Raw genomic sequence first — 14,399 nt, forward strand, 5'->3', positions numbered from 1 at the left:
TTTTGCTCCGTATGTAGTCCATAGTGAAATATCTACAAAGACTTATATTTAGGAACGGAGGGAGTACATAAACAATAGGAAAGGAAACATAAGAAAATTTCTTAATTCTTATGTTTAATTTGAGTGTAGAATACTCCGGGGAGAACAGCCATATATTACATCAAAGGAACTACCTGGAAATTCTCTTTTTCTAACTTCTGTGAAGCACCCAAAAGAAGTTAGAATGCACTTCAGACTTTAGAAGAAGTTGCACAATGACAATACAACAAGTACCAGAGAGCAAACTGGCCTAGAAATTCTGAGATGCACAAGTTGCTGCCGACCCACAGATGACTAAGTTAAGCCCACAGTTAAAAGAATATTGAAGTCAGCCCCTAGGACTTGATTTGTTAAAAAGGGTGAAGAGAATTGCTTGGTTAATATGCGGAAGTCTGGACGAAAACCATTACAACACTCCCACAAAACAAGGCACCCCGGTCTACCTGGCTACCCACAAGATCCACGCACACCGCCAAGGAGAGAAACGCCGTTGAGATTGTCTATGATATGTCATTGTGATCACTTCTTCAATAAGCAGTCATCATCATCACTTCTCCAACAAGCAACTCCGACTTCACCATGGACAACCAAAGAGCCTCAAAACAAATGTTGCACAAGAAACCTGCCGGCATACGCCAAAAAGTCCACCAGCCGCGTCGAGGACTAGGCAGCTCCGACTTCAGTAACAAGCCTTGTAGGAGTATCAAGCCTTGTAGGAGAAAGAAGCGCCCCTTGCACCAACATAGCCCGACCTGGTCATTGCATGGCATTGTTGCCAGTTGCCACCACGTCATGCCGAGACAAAACAAACAGTCGACGACGAATGATATGCCACGACCCAACCCCACTCTTCTTGCACATCGTTGTCACACGAGTCACAACACCAACCAGCCACACCGTCGGTCAGGCACGTAACCACCACGATGGCATACACATCCAGCACCAATGATGTGCAAGATGGATCAAGATTTTCAAGACGGCCAGAATCCACAAGAAGAGCTTGCTCTGGAAGTTCCGGATCCACAACTATTGCCTACAATTCCTCTATCTGAAGCTGCATTTTATCGTCAGCAGGTACTCCGATCATACCATTCTCAGAGCATTACTAGTAGAGCCCTCAAACGCTCAAACACCTAAAAATAACTGTTTTTTTTACAGGTTTCGTCGAAAAAAAACCGTAGACTAGAACCCCTTAATCCTCAAACCCTTAAATTTTTTTAAAGGTCCAACCCTCAAACCCTCTCCCAATTCTCAAAAGTAAGGGTTGGGGAGCAAAACCTACCCCAACTCTCATTTGGCGGTTATAATCGCGCGGGAGGAAAAAATCCTCCCAACTCCCGCGCCCACGCCCACGCCAGCGACCGCCGCTGCTAGTCGCCCCCGTCGCCGGCGGCAGCCCCGTCGACCTCCCGCGCGCAACGACAACGTCATTCATGGGGAATATTCTGTTATAAGGGTTGGGTTTGAGGGTTCTACTAGTAATGCTCTCAGCCGGTAATGAATGCTGTAACCCCCAAATATAGGTTTCTACTTTTGGGGGCCAGATACATCAAGAAGAGTCAAGGTTTCGTACCCATCCTTTATAACCTTTATTTATTATTAGTTAAGACCATTTTTAGTCTGTTGGGTATAAAGATGTTTCAACACAAATGATCGAATTTGAGCTTGGTCATTAAGCAAAGATTTTCTTAGCCAAGATGATTTATAGTTGCCAGTAGGAACTAAGCATCCCACATTCCACTGCCAACAAGTATCAACGGCAAAAGAGGGGGGAAGGGGCCCCATGAATTCGTATAGAGCTGATCTGCAGCCGCTGTGCGAATTACACTACCTCAGTACCAAGGTACATAAATGGACAGAATGATTTTCATTGCATGCACCGAGGCCGTGACGCAGAATCTAGCTAGGTTTACTACCCAATTGGATGACCGTTCCAAAGCACTCTACAAGATAACCAAGCCATGTCATAAGGCCAGAACTTGAGACTTGAGGTCGATTCCGTTGAATATGAATGTTCCATTCAGCGGCACAAACTGCTTGGTCACCAGCTGGACAAGGAGCGAAACAACTTGTTAGTAAGAGACAACAACATAATCCTCCTGGTTATAGCTAGCTCGATAAGGTCGGCGAAGAGAGGAGCATACCTTGATAACTTCCTGGGAGGCCACTCCGCCTATGAAGGCAGCGACAGGGTGAATCTCTGCACCCGCAAACCGGCACACTTCAGCAATCAGGTCTTCGGACAAGGATGATCCCTTCAAACCCATGTCACTTAGCACCGAGACAGCAGCCTCCTTCAGCCTAGGAACATCCTCACCAATCTCACTAGTGAATCCAGTGCTTAATCAGTATTATAAAAACATTAAAAGCATGATATCACAATTATCGCCACAAGTGAATGCACATTCTTGTCATGTACCTGTCGAATATTCCAGGTAATCTACTGTAGTTGGCAGCAAGCCTGTCAACAGCCCGTAGCAGAACATAGAAGTTCATTGCGAAGCTGCATCAATAAAATCGCTTGTCATTTGAGAAGCCAATAAATTTAGAACATAAAAGAGGAATGCAAATAAACCAGAGGCTAACAGCTCCAACATAGTCGCACACAATATTCAAAGCGCATAAACCCATGTGTGCACAAAACTTGCAGTGCATTTTGTAATACGGTCAACGATGGCTGAAAGAACATTTACTTCTAACAAGAAAGAAACTCGTGCTGGTAGCCTGATACTGGGAACAAGCAAATGGAAATGTTCTGCTCTAGATACCCACATGAAGGGCCACCATAGTATCTGTATTACAGTAGTTTCACAAAGTGCCTTTGAAAAAAAAAGCTAAATTCTACGCATTTTAGAATTGCCTAGTTCTAGATGCCCTGCATATGATAAATACTACTCCCTCCGTTCCAAATTACTTGTCGTAGAAATTGATGTATCTAGAACTAAAATACATCTAGATACATTCATACCTGCGACAAGTAATTTGGAACGGAGGGGGTACTCCCTCCGTCCCAAAATTCTTGTCTTAGATCTGTCTAGATACGGATGTATGCAATACTAAAACATGACTTGATACATCCGTATTTAGACAAATCTAAGACAAGAATTTTGGGACGGAGGGAGTACCTCTGTTCCGAAATATAAGATGTTTTGGATACAAACTGAAATGAGTGAACAAACACACTAAAACGTGTCTACATACATCTGATTCAGAAAAAGGTTTAAACATCTTACAATTGGGAACGGAGGGAGTAACAATATTGCAGAACATACATAATAGTAATAGCATGAAATGTGAAAAATGTATAATAATTTTCTGTGTTGGTTACAACAGAAGAGATGGAACGAAAACATAAGAATAATAGATGCTGACCAACTGTCTTCGTCGGCGAAGTACTTTTTAACTTCAGATAGGACTGGAGAACTGAACTCCTCCTCCATACTGCGGTATCTACAGACCTAGACAACAGAAATCACTCAACAACGGGAGCACATATAGTTGATCCAAAAGAACAAGAATGGGGAAAGGCAGAAACAAGATAAATAACAGGTTCCAATAAGAATGGTCGACTTTTTGGTCATCTTTTACAATATTTATGTACTTATTATACAATCAAAACTGTTTAAAACTAAAAGCTAACAGTTAGCACATGTAGCAAGAAATTTAAGCCAGAAGTTGCACTGCCAATACAAGACTTGAATGTGCTGTGCAATCTGCTCATTTTGGAGGAGAATCTACAATAGTCCTATCACCTAAAAAAAGATTAACAAATAAGTGAGCAGTAATTGGCACATCATTTCATGGAAATAAACTTTAAAATTCATCATCAAACACGGGAGTGGATAACAGAACACTGAAAGGTATATCCATCATAAAACCAAACTATCTACCACAATCATCAAGGGTTCATGCAATAAGATATTCGATCAGAAAAAGAAGTTACAAATATATAAGCCCCTGAAGATAACATCTTACTTTGAGTTTTCTAGTGTTTTTGCAGAACGTTTTGATACATGCCCTTGAAATAGAATCAGGGTCTCTACCAATTCGCTTCAAAATACTCTTCACGCGATGCTCTATGGCAAGACAATCAGATTCAGCCTTAGCTTGGTAAATCTTTTGTAAGCTTACATAATACCTGCATTGGTCAGAAAACGGATCCTTTATAAAGTTCATGTAATAGAAGATACAGTTATGGCAATAAACTTGAACCTGAGGGATGATAGTTGCAAGAAACCTACTCAGTAAGTGATGTCATATCCGGTATTGTTCCTTCGAGAGGTAGCTCACCATTGCCCTCATTTGCAATAAATTCCTGTAAAACAGAAAGAAGGCAATGCGACTTAAGAAATGGAAAACCATGGTAAGAAAGAAATGATTGCACAAAAAGATGTACAAAAGGAACCCTGTGCCTTCACCAGGTAACAGTTGTGGACAGTTTCTGAATAGTCCATACATTCACTTCCTAAAACAGCTACCTAGCATATAGGTTTATTGCTCTAATGGGGCCTCTCCAGTAATAACTCATATGTGGCTTTAGCTAATAAAAAACAAGTTATGAACCACCTATCATCCACTTCAGCTGAGGCTTCTAGCTAGAACTACTTCATCCTTTGGCTTTAAATAATTGTAGCATAAATGCGGCTGTAAGTATATCGGTATCATAGAGTAAAGTCGCAACCCCGCACCCATCCACACACACATAAGAAACTTTCTGAATTTGTGTCAACAACATCAAAAGGTATCTAGCGAATGGTATTTCACATAACAGTGCAGTGGCAAATGTATTAGCGTTCATCCTCACTATGTTCAGATATTAAGGAATCATGGGCTATCACAACCACTATGATATGAATCATAATGAAGGTACCTTCAAAGAAGCAACTAAAACCCAGAAATCTGAAGAAGATAAATTGACTTCAGAGGAGCTATCATCAATTATCTGACGGATTTCATCACCTAGCAAAAAACATCATGAGTCAGAACTATCAATTCTGCACAGGTGCACTTTATCTATACAAATAAATAACAGAACAAACACATCATCTAGAAATAGGACTACTCAAATTTCAAAGTAAATTCATGAAGCATATATATTTGTGAAAGGAGTAAGTGACAGATTTTTTTTCAACAATACATGTTATAAATCGTTTCAGAGCATGTGGCTGCCATTATTTTCATGACATCTTAGTGCTACCATCAGGTGACATAACATGAATGGTATTGTTTTCCTGTCAAATCTACCATGCACACCAATATTAGCTGACACCAACGCCATGGTACTGTTTAAGGAAAGGATAGAGAACAGCAAAATGAACTGTTATTCATATACAGTTCAAACTGACAAGCATGTGACTGAATAACCTAGCAAATGCTCGCACCAGAAATATAAGGTGACAATGTTATTTTTATAGTATAGCCAGATGGTACTCAGATATTACAGTTGCTGCTCTGCAACAGCACCATACACTGTAACAAAGCAGGTTATCTTTGATCAACCACCACGGATCACTGTAGCAATGCCTGAAACAGATAGGTTCTTATTCTCAAAAATAATAGCTGTGGGGGCATCCCCCACTGTTTTCCCTAAAGAAAAGGCTGAAGCAGATAGCTGAACTCTGATCTAGATAAATCCACAAACTATTCATGTTTAAGACTCAGTAAACTATGTGAAGCCATTACTAATCCGAATGCAGACTATATGTAAAAGTTTAGTGTGAAGAAGTTTTGGGGCTGCCACATAGGTTGCACTTGCACTCATTAAATATGTTGAGCACGGAGTTGAAGTCGCATTAATTCAAGTAGTTTTCATGTATGGTATGAAGAAAAGTAAGCAGCGAATCGTGTTGAAGTTACATTCATAAAAGTAATTGTAGAAGTAACTTACTGATTCCTGGAGTTACTGAAACTTTATATGAAGATTCTACTGCTTCTTTATAATTGTCTTCATCTACGTTAAGCATATGGGCTCGAATTAGGTCCTGGCAAAAACAGTAGCTTAGTCAACGACCAGAGAAATCTGTTCAATTTGTCGGCCAGCAAACCCAAAAGATCATGTACCTTAAATTCCCTTTTCTCTTGCCTGGTCGAAGGTAATTGCCCATCGTGTGCATCAGCCCATTTTTCAGCAAGCCTCACGAGGATAACAATGTATGGAGTATGCTTGTGCACAACAGGATCTTTGTCACATATATCAATTGACTTTGCAAATCTGCAAGTCAATAGAAAATCAGCAACAAATATTTCCTTGAGAATGAGACAATTATCATACAATTTTTTCTGCAAACAATAGAGAAATGAATATCTCTTACTGCTTGAGTTCCGGCCAGGGATTGTGCAACCGTAAGTCATCCAAAGAGTGGTCCGGTTTTGATTCTATAACACAGTGCTCCTAATAATACATTACAAGAAAAAAAAATGGTCAATTTTCTTAACATGATTTGGCCCATAACTTCACCCAAATATGGTTAGATGCTGGTGTATAATGAAGTACTAAACCGGATCAGCCACTCAGGTGGCAATGTATCAAACAAGCAAGAATTTACAATTACCAGTCCTTGCAATTGTGATATAATGACATCATGATAATTTGGTATATGGAGGCACTATACGTATTTTTGGGGTTACGATAGATATATGAAGTACCTTGATGCTGACCCTGACAAGCCCAGTTAGACCATATGAACGCGCAGCAACCAACACAATATTTGCGCTCCTGCAGATACTGTCTAATTTCAATAAAGAACTCTCCGGAAGCTGCAGTAGTGAAAATTTGGTATCAGTAACCTTATTTGAGAGGCGCACTCTGCATATAGATGTTTTTTGCCCAGAAATAGGCTAAAAGACTTCGACAGCAAACTGGAAATTCTTGTGGCATCTACATTCAACAAAGTGCGGGAGATAAAAACTGTAAAACAGGTTTGGCGCTAACAGTGACATGCCAAAAATATGAATCATCGGTCTACTCAATAAACCATCGATTGCAAAGATGGCCAGATAGGCAGTATACGAACCACACCATATCCCTAAACTATGCACCCAGTAATTAGTATATCATTAAGGGAAAATTAAACCAAATTTTAATTTAATGGTAATTCAGATGCCTGTTTTTTTTGTGTGTGTCCGCAATAGATGTATAGTGCAATAAAATTTTGTAGCAAATGAAAATAACTAATTATACCAGTTGGGAGATCTTACATTTTTACTTGTAACAATTTTCGTGCGACCACCGTGTTATGAGTAGTTTACATAAGTAGATGAAATGCCCATGCCAGTTGACCTTAAGTAGTCACTTCATGTCTTATTTGACACTGAATTATGGTGATCCCATTTGGTTGAACAGCTTCCATGACACGACATGGGCATTTCATCAAGTTGCACAAAAATGTAGCATTGCCTTCTAAACATGTTCGATGAAAAGTGAGAGGACAAATATATTTATCTAACTTTAATTAATATATCCCCAAAAGAACAAAAGACTTCTTGCAATTTTTTAAATGGCAGCTTCAAAACACTGCCTAATATCATGTGGTCACAGGCTCAAATCATGTTGTTCTCTGATATGAAACAGGAATTTCAGGTAGTCACCTACCACAATCCAAATGTTTTCCTGCTTAAAAAATGCTATGACAGGTGTTGACCTTTACTATTAATTATACAAAGAGATTCACTTCTTTCCAGGATACAACTATTTGTAATCGAAAGTAAGCTGTATAGGTTATTCAGTTATGACTTATGAATATCTGGTGCATTGCCCTGACCCTACAAACTTCCTAACCCACAACCCAAGATTTTAATCACTCCAATTTTTTGGCTTCACAGAAATCACAAGTATTCGTTCAGCAAAAAAAATCTACATAGGAAGCACCAGCATATTAATCGCTGATTTTGCGGTTTATCTTGGGAGTGTACCAAAACACACACCTGGGTAGCAAGGACAATAGTGAACTGGGAAAAGAATGAAGGATTTGTATCTATCATTGTTGCTGGTGACTCCTCAACATACTTGGCTTTCACAGCATCATTGAGCTCTTGTAGGAATGAACATATAGATTTTGCTCTTGATTGACCCAAGCACCCTTCATCCACTGAAAATAAATATAGACCTCCCAGTAAATATGAGTGTCATCAATTTAGGAAACGAATTCAGGAACAGAAAGGACTGCATAGCTAAGGACTTACACAAAAAATTGTTTCCCAGGTCCGATTGTTCGACTTTGGAGCCATCAACAACAGTAACACTCCCTATTCCTCCAAGCACAAGGTTCTTCAGCGCTTCAGTTCCTGTAGGGCCACAGTTAAGCAAGCATATACTAGCCTTCTCCAGTGCAGCCTGTCCTTGATCACCCCATATCCTGTAATTCACATTTGAAACACCATGTAGCTTTCAATATGTGCATATGTGTGTCCTCAGATTTCATAGGGAGTAACTTACGCGGATAATAATAATAATAAAACATATATCATACTATAGCATAAGACATAATTGGGGGAAAGGTGAAGGCCATACAATAGAATGTGGGCCATATTAAATTTATAAAGTAAAGCATGTGCCATGAATTATAATTTTGATTTACACTAATCAGCACCAAGGATTTGTAACAGGAAATGTTGTTGCTATCCTGGTCTCATGGATAAGCAGGTTTTGATAATGCTGAATTGCTTGTTCCAAATAGATAGCTCGATTACAAAATTTCTCACGCCATTGCTATGGATGTGATAAAGGATCAATCAAAAGGGACAAATCGTCCAGATTAAACAAGGAGGCAGGTTAAACTAACAGCTGCGATGGGCTGACAGGTGACAGACACCAAAACTCATGCGCCTTGACAAAATTTCCAGACCAAGGGTTTAAACATCTCAGCTTTTCAGGTAACTGGGTAGGAAACTTGCAGCTGGCTCAGTCATCAGTACCCAAAAAACGGTTTCAGAAACCCAAACAACAGCAGCTGCCCAGACCCCGCAGCGTCCGAATCTTAGCAGCAGGCCACCCGCTAGCCGAATCACAGCGGAAGCATAAACCCTAGATCAGACGTCGCCCCGTGCCCAACCCGAACCCGACGAGCCCGAGCGTAATTCCATCCGCGGCAGAACCCTAAACCCCTCGAATCGACGGCGAACGCTCGGAATCTACGCGCCAGTCACGCGGAGATATGACCGAGGGTGTGCTGGAGGGAGGGAGGGAGGAAGAGGGCCGACGCGTTACCTGAGCTGGCGATCGTACTTGGTCTTGGGCTCGGCGACGGCGGCGGCCATGGCTGCGGAGGCGGTGGTCTCTCTACTGTGGCTGCGGCCGAGGAGCGGAAGTGGAACCAGGTGGGGAATCGCGACCCCTCCCTCCCTAGCGTGAAGCTGCTCGCGCGATGCGGAGGTGGGTGCAGGCGTTTTGCACCAGCTCGTGCGTGCATCCAGTTCCAAGGAACGGCCGCCGGATCACGCGTATCTCTCAGCCTGTCTCAAAGCAAACCTGGCCTTATGGGCCGTATCGCGCGGGCCGCCCGTGGGCACGGATTTTTGGCACGGCACGCGATCAAAAGGCCCGGCCCGTGTTTGCCTCGCCATGGAACAAGATCCTGAAAGTCAGGCCTTAAGGCCAGGCACGACACGCACGACCTTTGTAAGATTTTTTTTGAGCATCACTACACACATAAGCGTTCATATACACGCGCATATACTCATCCCTATGAATGCACACATGCACACCCTACCCCTATGAGCACCTTCGAGAGACTGAGCCGGCATATCATCTTGAGATTTACGAAGTCACCGTAGGCGCCTCGTCATCGACGGGAACGTCTCCTCCTACTGAAAGCACATCGCCGGAAATCCTGAAATAAATCCAGAAATAATGCGAGCACCAGGATTTGAACCCTGGTGGGTTGGGAATACCACTGTCCACCTAACTATCTCAACCACAGGTTGGTTCGTCACGACCTTTGTAAGATGAATAGTACAAGACGAGGTTAATAGTACAAGACGAGGTTAATAAGTGAACTTTTTCAAATGTTTTCGATGAAGACCCCATATCTGACAAAAAGGGCCTGCAGCTACGGCTCCATTGCACATGGTATTTGAAAATTTTGAAAAACACACCTCCGTTGCTAAAAAAATCTTAAACCAAATACGTGAATACATACACACATGCCTAAAAAGAGAAATTTCTGACATAAATAGCATCCATTTTTTGCTATATACTGTTAGAATTTTGTTTTTTTTCTATAGCCCAAAACAAAACGAGATTTCTACCGAAACTTGCCATGGGTATTTGAAATGTGTATATGTATCCCCGGGAAAAATTTCGCATTTTTTTGAAACTTCAAAAACACAAATTTCAAAATGTTTAAATACATGGAGCAATGGAGCTCGGGTGCTGCAATCCCTCTCTCCCATATCTGGTGGCTTTCCCACACATTTTTTCTAGCATTACTTTCATATTTTCGTTTCCGATGTGACTAGTGCAATTATGGGTGTCGTCAAGGGCATCGAGAGCATTGGTACAATCAAAAACACCATTATGGTCTTAATCCCGAAGGGATCATCCTACTGTTCTCTCCGAGTCTTGCCACATAAGTTTATGTAATGTCACATATAAGATTGCTTTCAAGGTTATCGCAAACCATTTCGAAATCATTTTGCTTGAAGTCATTTCAGAGTGGCAGACGACCTTTGTTCCAAAATGTCTTCTAACAAATAATTTTATGGTGGTATATGTGTGACTTGATTTTATGAGAAGGAGCAAGCCAAGAGCCCACGTGCAGTGTGTGCTAACAGTGGATATGATGAAGACACACGACCAGGTGAAATGGTCGTATCTACAAAAGACAGTGAAAAAATTGGTTTTAACATGCATTGCATTTCGGTTGCTATGGACGCGATTAGCTCATTATCTTTTTTGATCATGTTCAATAGGGAAAAGAGGCATCCATCAAGGAGATTGTATTTCATCCTATCTTCTTTTTACAGCAAGTAGAGTGTCTTTCGTGGAGCGTGAAGTATGGTGCACGGGCACCATGGTGCCCTTTATTTAAAAAAATAAAAAATCATATTTAGAAGTTTTAAAAACAACAATAATTATATGGAAACTTGCATGTGTTCACTACGGATTCATGAATTTTTGTTTTGAAAAAAAAAGTAATTTGTAAGCTTTTTTTTGAACATCACTACACACACAAGCGCTCATATACACGCACATACATTCACCCCTATGAACGCACACACGCACACCCTATCCTTATGAGCATCTTCGAAAGACTGAGCCGGCATATCATCTTGAAATTTACGAAGTCACCGTAGACACCTCGTCGTTGACGGGAACGTCTCCAAAAGAAAATCAGGCCTAAAAACAAAAAAAGAAGACGCCCATTTAAAAATACATATTTATCTTTTCTTTGTACGTCACGTATGAAAGTAAAATGACGTGAAAATTTGACATACATAGTATACATGTGTGCATTTACCAAACAAATCACCTTTTTTTTGCACTGTACTCTCAACGTTTAGATAACTAGAATAGTGATCTAAACGCTCTTATATTAGAGCAACTCTAATGCGCCGACCCGAACGGGTGACGATTTTGTCTGTTTTTTGTCTGTATGGGTCAGTCGCCCATTCGGTGTCCGTTCATTTTTTTCTTTTGGTCGCCCGTGCACAACGCAAGCAACCAATTTCATGTTTGCGTGCAAATTTAAAAGGTCCACGGTCATAGATCATGCCAGCGGGCATGCCGCCGCCCAAAGTTCATACCGACACCATGCCAGCGGCCGGCATACAATGTCAGCCTCTAAAAAGGCCATCACACAGTCTTGTTGGTGCGCTTGCCAGCGGTCGGCACACATGCTAGCACACAAAAAAAGGTCGGGAGTTCGACCACGCCATCTCGGGTGTGGTCATGCAAGCACACTTGCTGACATACACAAAAGGATGGCGCCTGCCGCCATAGATCACTCGCCGTCGAACTTGAGCATGTTGGTCTGCATCTTCTCGAACCATGGCCTCTTCCTCGGTGACACGGTGTTGAGGTCCACCTTCATGATCTCCACCTCCATCATCATGCTAGCGAGAGCTACTTCTTTCGCCTTGGTCTTGGCATTGGCGGCCTCGATCTCGAGCATCCTCACTTGCTTCTCTGCCTCCATCTCAAGCATCCTCGCTTGCTTCTCTGCCTCCATCTCGAGCCTCCTCCTTTGAATCTCCATGAAGGCGTTCATTTGATCTTCCTTGTCTTGTCGGCGCTTCTCCTTCCTTGAGTCCTTCTTGGTCATCATGCCCTCCACGGTAACGATCAAGGTGTTGGACGCCGCATCCCGCTTGTCCTCCTTCTTGGAGTTGGTCTTCCACCGCAGTCGTGCTTCTCGCCCTCCCCAACCTCCTCCATGGCTTTCTTCCCTCCCCCCCCCAAGCGCCATGAGGGCGGCATATTGCGCCTTTGAAAGTGTGTTAAGTCGACTAGAGGGGGGGTGAATAGGCGATTTTTATAAATTCTTCACTGAGGAATTTCAGGGTGAGGAAAATTTTGAGCGAAGAACTACTTGCAGCGGAATAAGTACTCAGATGCAGACATGACATAACATAAGCATGGACATCATGATGAATTTAAAACAAGACACATAGTACAAAAAGCATAAGCACGGGATAAAACAGGATGAAGACAAATAGACTGAAGAAATTGAACTGAGGAAATTGAGAAAGTCTTCAGTCAAAGCCTTCAAACAGATATGAACAAACACACAACATAGTAATGAGGAAATGAAAGGGTTGAGGAAATAGAATCAATAAGCTTGGTGAAGACAATGATTTGGTAGACCAGTTCTAATTGTTGTGACAGTTGTACGTCTGGTTAGGGCGGCTAGGTATTCAAACCCGAGGACACACAGTCCCGGACACCCAGTCCTGAACACACAGTTCAGGACACTTAGTCCTCACCGTATTCCCCTTGAGCTAAAGTCACACAGACCTCGCCCAATCACTCGTGGTAAGTCTTCAAGTGACTTCCAAACCTTCACAAACTTGGTCACCTGGCGATCCACAATTTCCTCTTGGATGCTCTAGACCATACAAAATATTCCTACAAAATAAGTTATCCCTACAAAATCATATAGTCTGGCTATGCTTCATCTTCACCACACAAAATATTCACATCATGCACAACCCCGATGACAAGCCAAGCAATTGTTTCATACTTTTGACGTTTCTCAAACATTTTCAACTTTCACGCAATACATGAGCGTGAGCCATGGACATAGCATTATAGGTGGGATAGAATGGTGGTTGTGGAGAAGACAAAAAGGAGAAGATAGTCTCACATCAACTAGGCGTATGAACGGGCTATGGAGATGTCCATCAATAAATATCAATGTGAGTGAGTAGGGATTGCCATGCAACGGATGCACTAGAGCTATAAGTGTATGAAAGCTCGAACTGAAACTAAGTGGGTGTGCATCCAACTTGCTTGCTCATGAAGACCTCAGGCGTTTGAGGAAGCCCATCATCGGAATATACAAGCCAAGTTCTATAATGAAAATTCCCACTAGTATATGAAAGTGATGACTCAATAGACTCTCTATATGAAGAACATGGTGCTACTTTGAAGCACAAGTGTGGTAAAATGATAGTAAACATTTCCCCTTCTCTCTTTTTCTCTCATTTTTTATTTTTTATTTTTTGGGGCCTTCTCTTTTTTTGGCCTTTCTCTCTTTTTTTCGTCCGGAGTCTCATCCCGACTTGTGGGGGAATCATATTCTCCATCATCCTTTCCTCACTGGGGCAATGCTCTAATAATGATGATCATCACACTTTCATTTACTTACAACTCAATATTACAACTCGGTAATAGAACAAAGATATGATTCTATATGAATGCCTCCGGCGCTGTATCGGGATGTGCAATGATCTAGCATAGCAATGACATCAAAAAATGGACAAGCCATGAAAACATCATGCTAGCTATCTTACGATCATGCAAAGCAATATGACAATGAATGCTCAAGTCATGTATATGATGATGATGGAAGTTGCATGGCAATATATCTCGGAATGGCTATGGAAATGCAATGATAGGTAGGTATGGTGGCTGTTTTGAGGAAGGTATATGGTGGGTTTAAGGTACCGACGAAAGTTGTCCGATACTAGAGAGGCTAGCAATGATGGAAGGGTGAGAGTGTGTATAATCCATGGACTCAACATTAGTCATAAAGAACTCACATACTTATTGCAAAAATCTATTAGTCATCTAAACAAAGTACTACGTGCATGCTCCTAGGGGGATAGATTGGTAGGAAAAGACCATCGCTCGTCCCCGACCGCCACTCATAAGGAAGACAATCAATAAATAAATCATACTCCGACTTCATCACATAACGGTT

At 41.7% G+C, this 14,399-nt stretch overlaps 1 protein-coding gene across 1 annotated transcript; it reads right to left on the minus strand.

Annotated features, from left to right (window-relative positions):
• Positions 1-1,697: 1,697 nt before the first annotated feature.
• LOC119299892 (NEDD8-activating enzyme E1 regulatory subunit AXL-like) lies at positions 1,698-9,471 on the minus strand (the record flags this gene model as incomplete). The annotated part of the gene is made up of 14 exons (XM_037577016.1): positions 1,698-2,087; positions 2,184-2,364; positions 2,459-2,542; positions 3,412-3,497; positions 4,015-4,177; positions 4,281-4,354; positions 4,910-4,998; positions 5,927-6,020; positions 6,100-6,250; positions 6,351-6,430; positions 6,685-6,795; positions 7,963-8,126; positions 8,221-8,393; positions 9,245-9,471. Coding segments are annotated over 14 exons (1,761 nt in total), but the record flags the coding sequence as incomplete, so codon positions are not given.
• Between the last annotated feature and the right edge of the window lie 4,928 nt (positions 9,472-14,399).

The sequence above is a fragment of the Triticum dicoccoides genome, chromosome 5A, assembly GCF_002162155.2.
Source record: "Triticum dicoccoides isolate Atlit2015 ecotype Zavitan chromosome 5A, WEW_v2.0, whole genome shotgun sequence".
Lineage (NCBI taxonomy): Eukaryota > Viridiplantae > Streptophyta > Magnoliopsida > Poales > Poaceae > Triticum > Triticum dicoccoides.